Source organism: Rana temporaria, chromosome 13 (assembly GCF_905171775.1).
Source record: "Rana temporaria chromosome 13, aRanTem1.1, whole genome shotgun sequence".
Lineage (NCBI taxonomy): Eukaryota > Metazoa > Chordata > Amphibia > Anura > Ranidae > Rana > Rana temporaria.
In genome coordinates this window covers 32,705,739-32,724,746 of record NC_053501.1, presented here as the reverse complement: position 1 = coordinate 32,724,746, position 19,008 = coordinate 32,705,739, and the positions used below count along the sequence as shown (strand labels likewise).

At 41.6% G+C, this 19,008-nt stretch overlaps 1 protein-coding gene across 3 annotated transcripts in view; it reads left to right on the top strand.

The window, feature by feature from the left end:
* SYNE2 (spectrin repeat containing nuclear envelope protein 2) overlaps positions 1 to 19,008 on the top strand; it is a 431,618-nt gene that overhangs the window by 202,082 nt on the left and 210,528 nt on the right. For all 3 annotated transcript variants that reach the window (XM_040333402.1, XM_040333400.1, XM_040333403.1), the window contains 6 exons: positions 347 to 499; positions 4,820 to 5,058; positions 7,770 to 9,855; positions 12,835 to 13,160; positions 14,498 to 14,642; positions 18,719 to 18,928. In XM_040333402.1, the coding sequence (XP_040189336.1) occupies positions 347 to 499; positions 4,820 to 5,058; positions 7,770 to 9,855; positions 12,835 to 13,160; positions 14,498 to 14,642; positions 18,719 to 18,928 (3,159 nt within the window). The remainder of the gene's footprint in view (positions 1 to 346; positions 500 to 4,819; positions 5,059 to 7,769; positions 9,856 to 12,834; positions 13,161 to 14,497; positions 14,643 to 18,718; positions 18,929 to 19,008) is intronic.

Here is a 19,008-nt window from a genome sequence, read left to right as displayed (position 1 = left end):
ACTATAATTCTCTCCACCTGTCTGTGTGCATATTTCAGATGTTCTCCCCACAATTGCATGTCCCTGCTCTTCCTGTTCTATTCCCCATTATATAAAATAAAAGTGCCAACAAAATTGGACCCTCCTTATGACAGCCACAGCAGTATAGACATAGAAACTCAAGCACAGATAAATCACCATTAAAGAGAAATAACGTATTTAGATGAGATCTCTTTAACATGCAAATTTGATAACTAAAAGATTCAAATGTTTTATTTTTTTATTTTCATCTGTATCACTATTTGTATTGGTTACATAAACTAAATGGGTATGTTCTGTATTTGCACATTTCTCTGTCATTCTGCAGAACCTTTGTGTATGGGAAGATGATAAAATTGAGTCTGAGCAGAGTCCAGAAGGATTACACGTTGTGATGTTGGAGAGAGGCATTGAAAGTTTAAAGAAAAATCCACCTAAATTATCTGTGAATGAATTGGCGCAGCACATTGAAGAAATTGAGGTAAACCGTATTTTAAACTTGGAAATGCTTACATTTCATTATTTTGTGCATTGTGTTGGTGTTTTTGAGTTCTGGCTGGTTTGTATTGGCCAATATAGAAAAATACAGAAAAAAATGTCTGACATTTATTACTATGCGTTTCTGGTCCTGGGTTATTTTCATCTTCTTCTTGGTTTTCGCTTTGATCTGTGGGGCTTTCTGTTCTCCAAACAATGACGGATGAAGTGGCGTATTTCGTGGCAGCAGCCGCACTAACGTCATAATTTGGAAGAAGAAGAGAGAAAGCGAGGGCGGACATGGAGAATACTGGGTTCATCTGCTCGAGAACAAAGGGGCCACGTCTGGGTCATGTACAACAACCTACGTTTACTTGAATGTCAATTCGAGTTCTAATAGATTTGTTTCTCTTCCTTGCTGTTTTTTCTTGTTGTTGTATTGAATTTTTTTGAACCCCCTTCCTGATGAGGGTAAAACAAATCGCATGAACTATTTTTGCAGCTTCCACACACGTATTGATAGAAATGTACATATCATTGCAAACTTTTTTTTTTTTTTTTTTTTTAGGCCAGATTTAGCTTTCATTTGGTGGCAATACAGTAATAATGGGCTATATGGCGCAATACTTGTTTGTGTACATAAATATTTATGCAGAACAACAAAAGGTTCATGAAGTCACTTTCAGGGTAACTTTCTGCTGATTTCAATGCACCAGATGCAGCACTTCTGAAGAGACTGTTTTGTATGGCTCTAATCGCATCGCATCCACACCAAAATGGTGCTAGACATGTGCAATTCATTCAGTTCCGAATAATTTTTTTAACGAATTGAGACACATTTGCTAATTTTTAAATATAGTAAATATTTTTAACTTTGAATATTTGAAAATTTCGAAATTTGAAAAAATGAAAATTTGAAAATCTGAAATAACTAACTAATAATAACTAACTAAATTATATGTATTGGAATTTCCTTTCAAATTTGGCTGTTAGTGAACGTAACGAATACGAATTTATCCGAAGTTACGAATTATCCAAAATAACGAATACCGTATCTAAATGAATGGAACGTAACAAAAAAAAGATCCTGCGCCATTTTGGTGCAGATGTGATGTGATTTGAGCCATACAAAAATGTATGGTTTAAATTGTACCACACACACATCGCACGTGATGCGCATAGGAATGCGCTGCCATTCCTGTGTAAATCACATTCGGTGTCCCGCATCGCAAAAGTGTGAACCCAGCCTGATAGCTGGTTTCACAAAGCTCACCAGCCCATTCACTGATTAGTTTATTATCATGTGTAAAGACTGGTAGCTATATAGGGCCAGATTCACAGAAGAGATACGACGGCGTATCTCCTGATACGCCGTCGTATCTATGTGATCCGCCCATCCTAATTATGCGGCTGATTCATAGAATCAGTTACGCATAGATAGCCCTAAGATCTGACAGGTGTAATTGACTTACACCGTCGGATGTTAGGATGCAATTCTAGGCCGGCCGCTAGGTGGCGATTCCATTGCGGTCGGCGTAGAATATGCAAATGACTAGTTACGGCGATCAACGAAGATCCACGCGTTCGTCGCAATCTCGTATGTCGTCGCTAGTCGTTTTTTCTCGTCGCAAAGTTACACCTGCTTTAACATGGCTTGTCTTTAGAACAGCCATGTTAAAGTGTGGCCTTCGTTCCCGCGTCAAATTTCAATTTTTTTTTTTTTTGCGCAAGACGTCCGGGAATACGAAACGCTGTAATGCATGTCGCAGTTCAAAAGAAACGTTGGGGCGCCGTAATTTTGCGCAAAGCACGTCGGGAAATTTTAACACGGGACATGCGCAGAACGTTCGGCGCGGGAACGCGCCTAATTTAAATGGTGCCCGCCCCATTTGAATTAGGCGGGCTTGTGCCGAGCGGATTTACGTTACACCGCCGCAAATTTACAGGTAAGAGCTTTGTGAATCAGGCACTGACGCTGTAAACCTGTGGCGGTGTAACGTAAATCAGATACGTTACGCCGCGGGGGAGCAACGTATATGTACCTGAATCTGGCCCATAGTGTCTATGTGCTCTTTCACCTTGGAGCACACAGCAGTGCAAGCTCCTGGCTGTCAAAATGAAATGGGAAAGTGACCTGCATGGCTATCCACAGAACACTTGAACCTGCTGTGATCTTCATGTCATTTATACAATCTTGTGAATGTGACACCTGCTTTGTAAAAGCTTTGCTCCATTAAAAAAAGCCATTATTCTTCATAGTTTGAGAATACTTGTGTGCAGTAGTGAATGTTTCCATTCTTATAATTGTTGCCATTAGTGTGTCAATCTCTTTACATTTAGTGGTGCACCGAAATGAAAATTTTGGTGCTGAAACTGACAAATTCTGGATACATTTGACCGAAACTTTTAAAAAATATATATATTTTTTATATATAATTGTATATTTGACTTTTTAATTAATATCATGAATTCAAATGTGAATGTGAAAAATACAATCCAGTAACATAAAACAAGGGCTTTCATGAAGTAACACAAAAATTGGACAAAAAATAGTATAAATACAAATTTTAAATAAACTCACATAAGCTGCACAATAATGCAAGGTATGTCTGCACTGCAGTACATCTTGTACCAAAAATACAACATTGATTGCATGCTATTTAGAAAAAGATGGCATTCAGTAGTATGTTATACTATACTAACAAGAGGGTAGTGCATTTTAAACATGTACCCTGTTGTTGGCATTTAGTAGTATTGATTACTACTATAATATCTCTTTCTAAATAACATGCAATCAATTTATGTTGTATTGTATTTTTATATTCTAATTCTAGTTTGGATATCATTCTTGTACAGTTAACTTTCCAAAGAGAGCAGTTGAAAAGATCTCCAGCGGCAATGCTCACCTTTTAGAATGAATATAGTAGCTTCATCCATCCAGGAAGGATGGAGCTCGCTCGCTGTCCCACAAAGCCCTGTATTCTCCCGAGTCCCAACCGCGGGGAACGTGCACTCGGGCTGCATGACCCACGGCCATTATCAGCCTTTTTTTTTTTGCCAGAATGGTAAAAACACAATTTTTTTCCTGATGTTTCGACGCATCTCTACTTGCATTGCTTGCTTTTAATAGGGAGCTCAGAGAAGCTCATAGTGATACTGCTGTATTAAAAAGCAAAATACATCTATTACCACTAGCCAAGATATTTTTCTGTCTGCTAGTGTAAGGGACTTCTCTTCTCTCACCATACAAGTCAGAAGAAATGCGAAAGCAGCTAAAAACAGAAGAGGGTCAAGGGCAGTTCAAATGCACATGAATTCACTGTTGTGGTCTACCACAATGCCACACTTGATTTTTAAACCTTTGCTTATCCCTGGTACACACAATGAGATTATCGGCTGAATGATCGTCTGTTTTTTTTGTTGCATGCTAGTCTAATATCGAAAATAAGAGGTTGCTAAAGTTACATAAATTCTCTTACGTTAGAATAAAAATTTGGAGGTGATGTAATGTTTTGTATTGTATTTTTGGACGACAACTGTACTGATTAAGCTAAAATTGTGCTTGTCCCATTGGATTCGTTTGCATGAATTGTCATGATCTGCGCTTAAAAATTGTGTACAAACGATCAGATTATTGTGCGATTGCTTCAAAAGTGGAATTTTTCGGATGATTTTCTGATTGTGTGTACGGACCTTTAAAGTGCAAGTCCAAGCAAAAACTAACTCAAAACCTGCTCTCTGTCACATTCTCAACCTAATCTATGTAACCCTGTAAAGCAAAAATTGCTGTACTTGCCTATTCTGCAGCTGATCCTGTCCAGTTTCTAGCGGCAGAAGAGTGTGCGGGAGAGGACTGATAATGGCTAGGAAGTGATGTCACCCATAGACTTCCTATTGGGGCTTCCGTTGTCAGTTGCCTCTCCTGCATCTGCCTCCACACTGAAGCTGCTGCTGGGATTGGACCGTATCGGCTGTTGGGTAAGTAATAGCGATTTTTGTTTTACATGGTTAGAATAGATTAGGTTTAGAACATGGTAGAGAGCAAGTTTAGCATTAGTTTTTGCCTGAACTTCCACTTTAAGTCTGGTGAATATTCTGAGTTCTTAGTTTTAGGGACAAATTGTTTTAGGACATTTTCCTTTTCTTACAAAGGTATAATTTTTTCCAAATGACAAATCAGAGTTACAACTAGTATTTTACTTTTTCCTGAAGTAATCTTTTTTATTCCGCAAGAAGACTATAGTTTTTCTGTTAACAAGTCTATGGATATTTCATAAAAAGTAGGTTTTATTTCATATTTTCTTCCTTCCATTTTCTACTTTAGAAGCTTCATAATGACATCTCACGAACAAGGTCTCAAGAGTCTGCTGTTCAAAAAGCCAATGGAGATAGCCGAGGCTCTGAGCTTTTACTGTCAAAGTGTGAGGATCTGCTGAATGAACTTACCGTATTGAGAACTGAAAAGAAAACGTTATGCCAAGTATTTAAGAGCTTCCAGGATGCTTTATGTGCTGCTAGACAGGCATATCAAATGTTGTGTAAGGAGAAAGAAAATCTGAAAGTGTAAGTTGTCATGTCCTACATATGTTTCACATTTGAGAAATGGCTATTTGATTTGACCAAAATACTGTATTTGTTTGCAAAGTTGTTCAAGTTTGCATATTATTAACAAATGCCCACATGAGGAAAAACAAAACATAAAGTGTAATTAAACGCAAAACTTTTTTTTTTCGTTTTGGGTAGAGTAGAAGGGGATATCATTTATTAAATTCTTTTTAACAAACTTTAGTAAGATTGACAAAAAACAATACAGACAGCAGTGATGTGTATACTCCAGTTGGGCAGTACATACTCTAGAACTGTTCTACAAAATCCAATCTAGGCATCACAAGGAACAAGGAGTAGGTAAACCATATGGAAGAAGAGCAAGAGTATTCATATACATCCACTATCAGCCCACCCTCAACCCCCTGTCACAATGTACAGAGGTGAGAGCCCAATCATGACCATGGAGCATTGGACTCGCCAAAATAGGAAAAAGGAAAGGGAGGGAATAGGATGGGGGGAGGGGCTCTCTGCTCAGCTGTCACAATTCACGTATGGCATTTAAATAAATCAGAGAATGCAGTAAGTGTCTAAGACCTACTTCACTACAGAGTCAACTGTCGCACTTCATCCCATTATGCCAATGTGTTAGGGAACTTCTGCGGGCAATTATTCCCCAAGTATGTGAGCGTATGGGGGAAGGGCAGCATTAACCAAAGCCCACCACTGCTGTACAGTGCGAGGGGCGGTCTCCTTCCATTGAAGCAGGATTGTTTTTTGAGCATAGTAGGATGTGTAAAACGAAAACAGATGATTATTTTTTTTTTAGGGTGGGTGGCATTGATGGTATCACAAATGGCTAGTAAAAAAGAGCAGGGTACCTAATGTGTAGTTTAACTATCATGGTAATATCCTCAACCACTCTATTCTAGAACTACTGCACGTGTGGGCACAACCAGACCATGTGTAGAAATGTACCCATGTTGAAACAACATTGGGGGCACACCTCTTCCTGGGAAAAAAAAACTCCAGACAGCCTATCAGTAGAATTATAGGCCCCATGTATAAATTTCAGTTGGATAAACCTATCACTTGTGAAGATCATCCACCGTATTTGTTGGATGCCCACCTCCCAATCATCAGCCGGAGTAGGAATATAATTTTGCCAGATAGAGACAGGCTAACTTTAGAGGTATCCAGTCACATCAGGTGGAAATAGAGGAGAGAGAGAGTTTTGTTTCTCCCTGTCTGACCTCAGGAGGCACTCAATATCGTAAGACTTAAGCGCTATAGGATGGGGAAACTGAGACCCAAAGGAATGTCAGAGCTGCAGGTACCTAAAGCACATCCAGTTAGGTAAGTCGTCCCTACTTTTTAGTTAATCAAAAATAAGCAACTGCCTGCGAGACACCATTTTGCCCAGGGTTTTTATGCCAAATCAAGCCCAAACACCTGTTAGTTTTTATTTCTGTCTGTGCCCCCATTAGGGAGATTTACTCTTCATTTGTTCTTTTAACTGTTGACAAAAGTGAAAGTAAATGAAAATCCCATATTTTGAGTTCAGAACAAAGAAGAGAAGAGAAATCTTCCAATGGGACACTAGTTCTGGTGACCCTGGTGACATGCTGGAGAGATTTTCTCACTTCCTGTTTTGACTATGGGACAAGAAGTGGAAGAAGGGAACTCGCCCCATTGGGACACAGATGACGACAAAATAAATAAAATGACAGAATTATAACCCTCCCTTACTCTATCCAAAATGAAAACATTTTTTTTTCTTTTGGTTACATTTTAAACTATCCTTACTTGTGTTGCAGCCTAATGAGTTGAAAATGTTATTGTTTGGTAGTTGGGTGGTTAAAAATTGCTAACAAAGCAAAGAAATTTTAATGTTCTTAGAAAACCTCATTCATCATAGTTGCAAAAAACAAGTTTTGCTTTACCTTACCAGCTGTCTTGGTGCGCCTGTGACCAACATCTTAATAAAACAAATAGTATTGAGCTTTGAATTTGGATCAAACTCAAATTTAACCCAGATAAACCTTCAAAAATTGCAGGGATCGGTACTAGTTTTAGGAAAGCTGATTCTCAAAGGCCAGAGTTACAAGTAATGACTTACACTTGTCTCTCGCTGTCTTCTTCAGATACTGTATAACTCTTGTGCCACGTACACACGATCAGTTTTCCCGTCGGAAAAACCTTGGATGGTCACACCAAATTCCGCCCGTCAAGAACATGGTGACATACAACACCTACGACGAGCCTATATCAATGAAGTTAAATAGGCAGTTCGGCTCTTCTTCTTGATTCTGAGCATGCATGTTTTTTGCACGTCGGAATCCCATACAGACTTACGTTTTTTCGGAAAGGATTTTTTCCGTCGGGAAAATAGAGAACCTGCTCTCAAACTTTTGCTGGCAGAAATGTCGACAGAAAAAGTTTGAATTCCCATCCAAAAGCTCACATCTGACTTTTTCTGACGGAAAAACCGATCGTGAGTAGTATGTGGCTTTGGAGTTCTCCTTTAAATATTAACCAATATGTACTGTCTGCTAAGTGTTCTATTTGCAATTTATACAAAAACATGCACAAATTCTATGTAACGAAAAAAAGCAAATAATACTTCATGTAAAATATTATATGAAAAATAGTAAATGGTATTTTTTATTTGAATCTGAAGATTTTTCCCTCTTCAAGACATTTAATTCTGACTTTTTTTGTCATTGCAGTGCACCCACTGAAAGCCATATAAGTCAGCTCGACAAAAGAAAACATTTCCTTGATAAAGTGGAAAAGGAAAAAGTTACCTTGCATGTCCTAAAGGCAGAACAGGCTAATATTGGTTACTTGGGGATATCAAGCAAAGACCAGGACAGAATAGAAAATGAAGTGAGTCAAATAGAAGATCTGTGGGAACAGATGGAGTTCAACGTTTGTAGAGAATGTGACCGCCTTAATAAAGAAGTTGAAGAGTTTGCTGTTCTTAAGAGTAAAGTGGATGATGTTCGGAGCATCATTCAGGTCCAGCAAGACCTGCTTGATCAGCCCTCTCCTTCTCCAGAAAATGTTCTCAATGCTTCATTGGGCCTTTTTGCAGAGATGCAAGCCATTAAACATTTGTTTAATTTGCTAAGAAGTACATGTGACTTGCAGATGAAAAGATCATGGGGCGTAAATGAGCGCCAAGACCTGGAAAACTCATTGGATAGTCTGCAGAGAGAGCTGGAAAATCTTGAAGAACGGGTGAAAGACCGTCAACTTACTCGGTGTCAGACACCAGATGCATTCTTAGAACAGTTCCCATCTTTACAGCCTATATACAGTTCACTCTTGTGGGTGAAGAAATCACAAGACAAGTCTTCCTCTGAAAATGGTATTGCACTACTTCTGGGAGATGTAGAGTGGCAGACCACAACTTACAAAAAAGTGCAAAAAGAAATACTGAACAGAAAGTCTGCTGTAGACTCTGCCATTGGAGAGTCAAATCACATTGCTATAAGCTTTGATGGAGCCATGTCCGAAGATTTTAGCACTTTCTTACAACAATTGCAGGAATTATATCAGGAACAGATTATACAATCAACCTCAAGATTACAGCAGTTGGAGCTAGGATGGGAAAAGAGGAAAGCACTCTTTTCAGAAATTGAAAAGCTCAAAGAATTACTGCAGTGTCTAGAGAAAGAAGCAACTCCAGTCAAAAGAGGAATATTTACTGAAGCAGAGCTATGTGCACAGCTGAATTGCTTAAAGGCCAAAACCACAGAAATGGAGGAAATTGAAGGTCTTGTCTTGACACTTCTCAGAAACAGCCAGAGCTATCATGGTGAGCTAAAAAGCTCTGAGCAGTTATATTTAAATGACATATTAAGAAGTCTTAAGTCGAAGGCAAGAAGAATACGAAGATTAGAGGAAAAGACATTTTGTTACACCAAAAAATTGCTGAGTATTTGTAACGAGTTTCAAGAAAGGTTGACCTCCCTCCATCGAAATTTAAATGCATTGCAGCCCAGTGAACCAAAGATGCAAGAAGAGGCTTTGAAACTAGACAGGGAGGTTTTTGTAAAGAAATTACCGGTACAACTTTCCCAAAATGCTGTCTCCTCATCTAAAGATCACTTGTCTCAGATATTAAGATATAAGGACTTGTTCAAGGATAACAGGCTTCACTGGGATGATTTAACCATTGATGACTTACAGAAGAAATGTTTAAGCTTTACAGAGAGAAGTGGTCACTCAGAACATTGTGGACTAGAGCAAGGACATTACCAAGAGCTGTCTCAAAAAATCAGAACAATGGTTTGTTCCCTACAAAGAGAGTCTGACACTACTGCAGCCAACTTCGATGTTATAGCTGCCCAAGTGGCATGTAAAAAAATAAAGAAAATAAGTGTGTTAATTGCTGAGGCACTGGGCTGGTTACACGCAGAACAGGCTATTAATGTGGAGACTCTCAGAGATGAACAACAGTCATTAACTGCTTTAGCAGAAAATATGGATCAATCATACCAAGCTCTTAGCCAGCTTGTAGATGATTATTACAAGAGTCCAAAACATTCGCAGCATCAAGTGAAGCAAGCCTTGCACACTTTAAATAAAATTGTCAGAGAGCTCAAGGAGCCATTTCTTAATGAGCTGGATGAGAATGAACTGCAAGAGAGGTTATTGAGACTTGAAGCTCTTGGAGAAATAAGCAAAGCAGAGGTACAAGGTGTTTTTTCAGTGTCGTCACTTTCATCTACCGATGACCTCAGCAAACATCTGCGGGAAGTAGAGACTACTGGCCAACAAATCGAGAAGAGGCTTTCAGAACAGATTGTAAGTAGTGGTATATTACATCTCATTACATAAATGTCTGCGCTGTCTTTGACAACCTAAACATTTGACCAATGGTTATAAACTTTACCCAAACTCTTCCATTGATAATCTTCTCTTAAAGTGGGCTTATACTTCAAGGATATTTTTTTGGGGGGGGGAAATAATGCACATATTTTTGCAGGTTAACAAAATGTGCATTATTTTTTTATTTTTTTTGGAGCCTGTAAAGCATTGCACCAGTTATAAGCAGAGCTCAGGTGCCATGCAGGTCTCAAGCATATCTGCCAGTGTATCTGGTTGCCCATTCATCCTGTACAGGTAAGAAGATACAATCTGTCAGGAAGCCTGAATGAACTGCCATTACAGTGGCATAGCATTTCATTGAAAATTACAAACCAACAGCTACAAGGGCTGCCAGAGCTTATAGTTTTCCATGCACAGAGCCCTGTCGATGAGTGGCGGGGTGAGTGGAGACCCACTCGGACAATTTTTTTTTTTATTCTGACAGATAGCGGGAGGGGGGGGGGGTTGGGAGAACCCTGCTAGCTGTCACAGCGGGGATCAAGGAGGTTCAGGGTGGCGGTCCATTCGTAAAATGTTCCCCCCCGAATTGGGTGTAACATGTTATGAAAGGTGAACTTGGCCTTTAAAGCTGAACTCAAACAGATGAAATACATACTGTATGTGAGAGGTGTTTTTACCTGCCAAAGGATTTGTAATTCTGTCCATCCAGTGCCGATATCAATACAACACCTCAAAAGGGTGCAGCACAGTGAAGGATCTGCATAAGAGCACTGAGGTCACCCCTTTCCTCACTTTGCTCTCCCCTCCTATCGGCATGCTACTGGTCATCACATTTACATGCAGCACACATGACTGGCTCCCAGTCCTACTTCTCTGCTCCACTATACTAGCTTATATGCTGCTGTATAGGGTTTTATACTACCTGCATTTGAAAACACATTTTAATGTATTTTTTTTTTCTTCAAAGTGTTATTTTATCTGTCTAGGGTTAAGCTTTAAATAGACCCTGTCATCTTAAAAAATTGCAGGTGATGCACAGTAAGATGCAGGCATTTTAAATACATAATTGCAGCATTTTTATTTTCCAGAAACCATTTCTGTTGACTTTTAGTGTGCTTTCAAGCATTCTAGGGATTTGACACTGCAGAAAATGTAAATTCCCTAACATAGCACTCTCTGCCTTTGTATGTCATAAATCTCTCCTCTTCTAGGAGTGTCTAATCACTGTCTGTGGTGGCCCAGCTCCTTCACACCTTCTACCACCTCCCTCCATAACCTTTAATGTAGCAGATGGGAAGGGGTTGTGGGGATTACTTTAGAGCAGGGCTTCTTAACCAGTGTTTCATGGAACCCTATGGTTTCTTCAGAGGTTGCTAAGGGGTTCCTCGAGCAACGAATATTTTCTGCCTCTCAGATGAGCTCATTGACATAATTGCTTTTTTTAGTCATCTGTAAGGGGGGTAATTCTTTCCATTGACCACAAGTGTAAGGAGCATTCTTCCCACTGACCATCACACTATTGTATCACGAGTTGTAGATATAGTCATTTTTTAGAAGGGTTTCCCTGAACCTAAAATGTTATTTGAAGGAAATAACATTGCTTCTGCGTTGAAAAGGTTGAGAGAGGCTGTTTTAGAGTGTTACTTGAGTAATGCTGCTGGGGCTGCTAACATATTCAAGATGGCAGTGCCCAGCAGGACATTTGTATGTCTACATAAGAGAGGCTTTTACAGGTAAGTAACATGCCTAAGATATGTTGAATACACAATCACATAGGGAAATTGTTGAAATGGGATAGTCTGGTGACAGTCGTCTTTAACGTTTAGATATCGAACAAGGATTAATTGGCATTGTTTTAAATTGATGCACATTCATCATTCTGTCTAAACATTGATCCCCTAATGATGTCCGCTGTTGCTTTTATTCAGCAGAAAAGCTAATTTCTGCGCTCCTCCCTATTCTAGATTTACTTAAGTTGGCCATAAACAGTTTGGATCTCGGTTCAGCAGGGACTAGCTGAGATTCAGACCATTTATGTGCTGACTGATTGTACCCATCGATCGACTTGGGTACATCCAGCATGTCAAATTTTCACATGCAATTATTGCCAACGGCTAAAGCAGGGGTGCCCAACCAGTGGCCCGGGGGCCACATGTGGCCCGCTGAGCCCTCTGATGTGGCCTGCAACCTCCTGCTTTGCGATGGTTTAAAATTGAATACTGTTATTAAAGGTCAGTTTATTACTAAAATCACGATGTATATATGGGCATATCTGTTCTGCAATGGTTACTGGGCTGCTTTCAAACTGACCCGCAGATGCAGAGCAGCGCACCTGCGGGTTAACTGCACTGAGCCATAGACTTCTGTTATTACCTGCGAGTTTAGTGAACTTTCTGAAAATGCACCAAATCTGCAGAATATAATAGAAGTCTATTGCAAAGTGCAGGAAAGCCAAAAGTGTAGTGGGCTGTGTCCGTGTCTGCTCTGCATATGCAGAGCAGACATGGACCTGACATCTGCCCGCTGCGTTTTATTGTGGCCCACAAATGGTTTCAAAGTCGCTTAAGTGGCCCTCAAAAGGTGGGGGCACCCCTGGGCTAAAGCCACTAGAAATAATGGTTTCCCAAGCCCCCTGTTGGGAGAACTTAATAGCTTTGCGTTAGCGATAACCTCATTTAAAACTGTGTTGACGGGGGAATTTAGCAATTTTCTTTCCTGCAACCTGTGGTTGCAGGAACAAAAATCGCATCGTGCCTTAGTTATTGGGGCCCTTGTCCAGCAGAACAGCATGACAGTCGGACAACTAGAGTTTTCAGGATAGCTCTGCATTGGCAAGCTATACATTTTCTCTATACATGTTTTGCTTCAAGATAAATCGCTTATAAACATTGCTATAAATATGTATTTGTCTTTTTTCCACATTAAAATGCCATATTTTACTTTATTTATTTAAAGCAAATCACCAAAGAGACTTGTGATATCCTTCAGAACATGCAGAAAGCTATCGCCATGGTAGCTGAACTTTTCAGAGAATATGAAGAAATGTTACACAGGGATCATGATTTTGCTCTGAGCAGCCCAAGAGAGAAATTCAAGGTCCTGGATTCCAAAGAAGAAGAGATAAATGTCGCCATAGCCAAAATTCAGAATATCGCCCATCAGCTGAAACCCATTTGTAGTAGAGAAAATCAGAGAGGCTTGGATGATATTTTAAAACTAATCAGCAACAAGAACCATGAATTGGCAGGAATACGGGAAAGAAAACAATCTACATTGGCCAGGTTGGTACTTACAGCCACCTAAAATAAAGATGTTGAAATAAATATTCATTGGCTAAAAATGTTTGAATTCACTTTTTATATCCTACTGAACTGCGGCACAATTGCTGTAACATAGATTAGCAATTCTCTTTGCTTATTTGTGGTCTGTATATTTTCATACTGCCAGTTGGATAGGGTAAAAAAACTTTCTAACTATCCAACTGCCTGCATTCCTGATCAGTGTTAAATTTGAAACCAGAAAAGCTGTGTCCTATTGCTTTGGTGATTCTTAAAATATTTTCTTTAAAAAAAATTGTATGAACGGTTATGAAGCACTTTTGTGATATGTTGAGTGTAAATCTGGCCACGTACTTGCAAGTTTTATTTGGTTGGTTTTTGGTAAACCAGCCAAATGTTGATCCATGTATGGTCAGCTTTACACTAAAACATTACTTGGCATGCACTGCACATGAAAACATATTGGGCTAGATTCAGAAAGGCCGGCGTATTTTTCTGCTGGCGTAACGTATCTCAGATACGTTACGCCGCCGTAACTTAGGGCGCAAGTTCCGTATTCATAAAGAACTTGCGCTCTAAGTTACGGCAGCGTAGCGTATGAGGTCTGGCGTAAGCCCGCCTAATTCAAATGTGGATGATGTGGGCGTGTTTTATATAAATTTAGTGTGACCCCACGTATTTGACGTTTTTTACGCCGTTCGTGAAAGAATCCCAGTGCACATGCTCGAAATTACGTCGCAAATCGTCAGTGCTTTAGACGTGAACGTAACTTACGTACAGCCCTATTCGCGAACGACTTGCGCAAACGACGTAAAATTTTCAAAATGTGACGCGGGAACGACGTCCATACTTAACATTGCGTACGCCTCATATAGCAGGGGTTACTTTATGCCGGAAAAAGCCTAACGTAGACAACGTAAAAAAATGCGCCGGACGTACGTAAGTACGTTTCTGAATCGGCGTATCTACCTAATTTGCATATTCCTTGCGTAAATCGACGTAAGCGCCACCTAGCGGCCAGCGTATATATGCAACTAAGATACGACGGCGTAAGAGACTTACGCCAGTCGGATCTTAGCCTAATTTCGGCGTATCTTGCTTTCTGAATACAGAAAGAAGATACGCCGGCGCAGCTTTGAATTTACGCAGCGTATCAATAGATACGCCGGCGTAAATTCTTTCTGAATCTAGCCCATTGTATATCTGATGCTAGACACCAGTAGGTCCACTCCCTGTGTAGTTATTGGTTTACTTTGCAGATACTACATAAATAAAATGAGAATAATTAATGCAAAGTCTGTTTGCTCATGGTAATAATTGTGTTTGTGTTAATTCCATAGCTATGAGGAGAAATATCAGTTCTTCAAAAATAAGAAGCAAAAGATACAGGAAGGACTTGAGGATATGGAAGTTGTTATTGGAGATTCCTTCCTTCAGAAGCCGGCATCGTATAAAGCAGCACTGGAACAGTGGGAGAAAAGCAAAGTAGGGTTAATAATTTAAAGACACTGTACACTTCAAAATGTTTTTGTTGACTTAACTAGGCATTAGTATAGTTATAGTCCTTGCGTTTGTCGAATGTTGTAATGATGGGCCCACACGCTATGGCTGCAGCCTTTAGTGTCATAGCTTATCGATTCCCCTACGCCCATGTATTCATTCACCTAGCTTGTCCTTATTTGCCAAAGGGACGAGCAACTTGGGAGGTCACACATTGTCCAGTCCATGTCTCACCATTTCCATTATGTTGCATCACAAATTTGGAATTTTTAATGCGATGAAAGCACATCTATTCCCTTCATTGCTCTACCTGCTTCAGATCGAATTATTCATTTTTTCTTGCAGAGCACTAGACTGAGACCCAGGGGTTGTGGGATATGTAGTTTCTTCACATGAAGTGTCAGTTGATAGACTACCGACAGAGAGGTCATGTAATAACCTGTGTAGTTACATACCATAAACACAAACTGCTGACACAGGAATATGAGAATTTACTTTACTATATACAGTGTGTGCTTTGGACAGCTTTGTTTAAGGTTTTAAAGCAGCTTTTTTCAACCAGGGTGCCTTGAGGCTTCTTCAGGGGGGCCTTGGTGCAGGGCCGTCTTAATAGCATCATGAGCCCCTGGGCAAAGTAATTCTCTGGGGCCCCTACAATGGAGACAATGCAGGTAAACAGATATCAAGTAGGTAGGAGGCAGACAAGCGGAGCTTCCCCTTTTGGGTGGAGCTCCGCATTAACTACATGAACAATCATTCTGTACAGCAAAGAAACAGTGAAAAAAATACTACATACATAAACTAACAAAGCTGTACTGTGCATATAATATATCTGCTAGATTGATGCCTCCCCAGCACTATGGCCCCTCTACACCCTAGATATCCCCCCAGCACTCTGAACCCTCTACATCTCAGACATCCCCCCAGCACTCTGACCCCTCTACATGCCAGATATGCCCACAGCACTCTGACCCCTCTACACCCCAGACATCCCCCCAGCACTCTGACCCCTCTACACCCCAGACATCCCTCCAGCACTCTGACCCTCCTACACCCTAGATAATTCTCCAGCACTCTGACCCCTCTAGACCCCAGGTATCCCCCCAGCACTCTGACCCCTCTACATCCCATATATCCCCCCAGTACTAAGACCCTCTACACCCCAGATATCCCCCAAGCACTCTGACCCTTCTACACCCCAGATATCCCCCCAGCACCCTGACCCCTCTACACCCTAGATATTCCCCCCAGCACTGTAACCATATACTATAAGATACCCCTTGTATTGTGACCCCACTACATCCCTGATACCCCCTACACTGTGGCCTCCCTACATCCCTGATACCTCTAGCACTATAGCCACCCAAGCTACCTCAAGCATTGCTACCCTCTATACACCCCAGATCCCCCCTCAGCATTGTTTCCCCCCCCATACACCTTTCATATCCCCCAGCACCATTATTCCATCCATGTAGTACCCCCTTTTCCAGTGGAGATACAGTGCATGTAAACTTTTAGCTCTGTGCCCACCTCCAGCACTGCACTCACCTATACCAATAAAGCAGGCAGGAGGAGGAGCGGAGGAGAAAGCATCCCTCTGGGCATTCCAAGCTTTTCGGTGCAAACATTGCTGGACAGCTGGGCACCATGACACCATCCACAATGCTTCTTCTGCAGGTGGGTTCTCAGTGCTGCCGACTCGGCAGCTCCCACTCCAGCTCCTACCCCGCAGCCTTTGAGTCCCGAGCATTCAAGCTGCATGGGGCGGGGTTAGATCATCACCTGCACTCCGGCCCTGCCCCTTCCTGCTGGCTGTGAAATAATAGGCATTGTTTTGCACAGCACCACGCACTGCTGCCACCCTGTCTCCCCTGTGTATCCATCACTCTCAGTTCCAAAGACCAGCTGCTTTGGGGAAAGTGCAGGGCCCCCCCATGTAGCTGGGGCCCCTGGGCAGTGCCCAGCTGTGCCCTCTCATTAAGACAGCCCTGCCTTGGTCAAATGCCTAACAATCTAAAATTCTATACAAGACTGCAGGTGGATAAAGCCTGCCTTTTAGTTGCACAAAGCCACAGGTTTTCATTATGCACAATTACGACTTTCTAGACACTGGCATCCTAGCAACCAATGACATCATCAGTCGATAAGGAGGATGTCTGTCGCCTCCACAGCATCCTTGTTTGACCCTCCTGTGCCCCTTTCCCTCAGCAGTGGGGTCACATTAGCTAATTGATGGGAAGAAACTGAGGGTGAATATAAACATTGGAATACTAGTCAGTACAGTGTGCAAAAATGTGTGTTTTCGAAGAAAAAAAACACCTATAACATTGGGTGTCCTACATGTGTAGATGTTGCTGCATTATGTAAAACTATTAAAATAGTTTCTTACATTTTGGAATGTGGTGCCTTGAAACTGTCCATAATGTTAAAGGGTGCCTTGACTAAAAAAAATAAAGGTTGAGAAACACTGTTTTAAAGCAACCTTCTGTTCCAGTTATGAATGTTCAATACATGTTGGTAGTAGAAATGATGGATATTCCTTCAAATAAGCTGCTTGCAGGCTTCAGTTGGGTTTCAACAATTTTCAAATAAAACTGAAGCTTACAGAAGCCTGCCAGCAGCTTGATTTAACCTAAAAACAAGCTCTATCATTATGATCTGTATTTAACTACCTCAAACTGGAAATGCTTCAAGACAGTTGCCTACGTTTGGCTGAAGGATTTTGCAAACGCTTTGTAAAAACTTGCTGTACACATTGTTCTTGTACAAGTTGAAGCTCTTGTGTACAAGGCCTGAAGCCCTATGCCCATTTGGGGTTTAACTCCACTGCTTGGGGCTCCAATGTTTAGCTACAGCAGCCTGTCAAATCCTAGACTTGTTGGGTTCTGTGCATTTGTGGGTGCATACTGCCCTAAATGTTCATACAGTGAAGTGCACCATCCAGCTGCAGCAGCTGTCAGACTCTCATAGAGTTTGACAGGCTGCCGGCAGCAGGGCTTGATGGGACAGTTGTGTCCTTCGTCTGGAGCCAAACTCCAGAGCCCTATGCATGGGCGTCCGCTGAAATATTTTCAGGGGAGGGCGCTTAGGCAGCGGCAATACACATTTAACCCTTTCTTCAAACGCTAGCGGGGGTTAAAAGCGCCCCGCTAGCGGCCGAATAGCGCAGCTAAAATGATTGTAAAGTGCCGATTTTTAGCAGCGCCTTACCGATAACGTGGCCAGCTGGCAGTGTGAAATGGCTTTCGAGATAATTCAGCTTCACGCCATGCCCATATAAATATAGCCTAGAGAATGTACAGACCCCCTTAGGCACAAACCTCTTCATTCAGCACAGATGGACCCCCCCCCCCCTTTCTGCACAGACCCCTCCATTCAGCACAAATGGACCCCCTCCTTCAGCACAGATCCCTCCATTCAGCACCGACCCCCCCTTTAGCACAGATGGACCCCCATTCAGCACAAACCCCCCCCCCCTCCCCCATCCCATTCAGTACCTAAGGTCGGCCATCAACGCGGCACAGCACAACACTGGAGGGGGAGGCGGCTACACTCTGCTCACTGTGCCTGTGTGACATCTAGCCCGGGACCGCTCAGACAGCCCATGGCCACGAGAGAAGGGGATAGTTGGTCAGGTGCAGTGGTGTCACCCCACACCAGATCACCCCCCCCGCCCCCCCTTGCAACACCACGGCCAACAGCTCGCCTCTCTCTCCCCCTGTTCTAACCTGCCTGTCACCGCAGTGCTGTCACTGCTTCAGTTGCAGAGGGGTGTTTTCAGTCTTCAACACCTTCTCGATTTTCCAGGGGGGCTCAATTTCCCCCCCTTGCCCTATGGAGCGGATGCCCATGGCCCTATGCATCAAGTCTAAACTCCCAGTGAGCATCGGGTCTAGGTGTCACAAATCATGGAATTACTTTAATCCAAAGCTAGTTGTGTTCAGAGTAATATTATCAAGTTGGAAGGGGTGGCACACTTCAGATATTTTTTCCATGCTGTTAAGAGGTGCTATGTGTGTATTAACATAGTAAAAATGTTTTGTTTTTCCACTGCTTTCCAGAATATGATGGCAAAAATTCAGTCCTATGAAGAAGAGCTGTTGGAACTCCAATTGATATCCAGAGACCTGAGTGCAAGCATTGATGACCAGCTGCTTGAGAAAATGGTGTACTCATTGTGGGACAGGTGGATGTATTTACTGGGCATCACTAGAGACATGGAGCTGTATGGTAATGAACTGAAGCAGGAGTGGAAATTCATCAGTGAGCTGGTAATTGAAAATGTATAATGTCACCGGTATTTAAAAATACAGTTTTAGACAGGGCCATAACGATGTGTGATTGGGGCAAA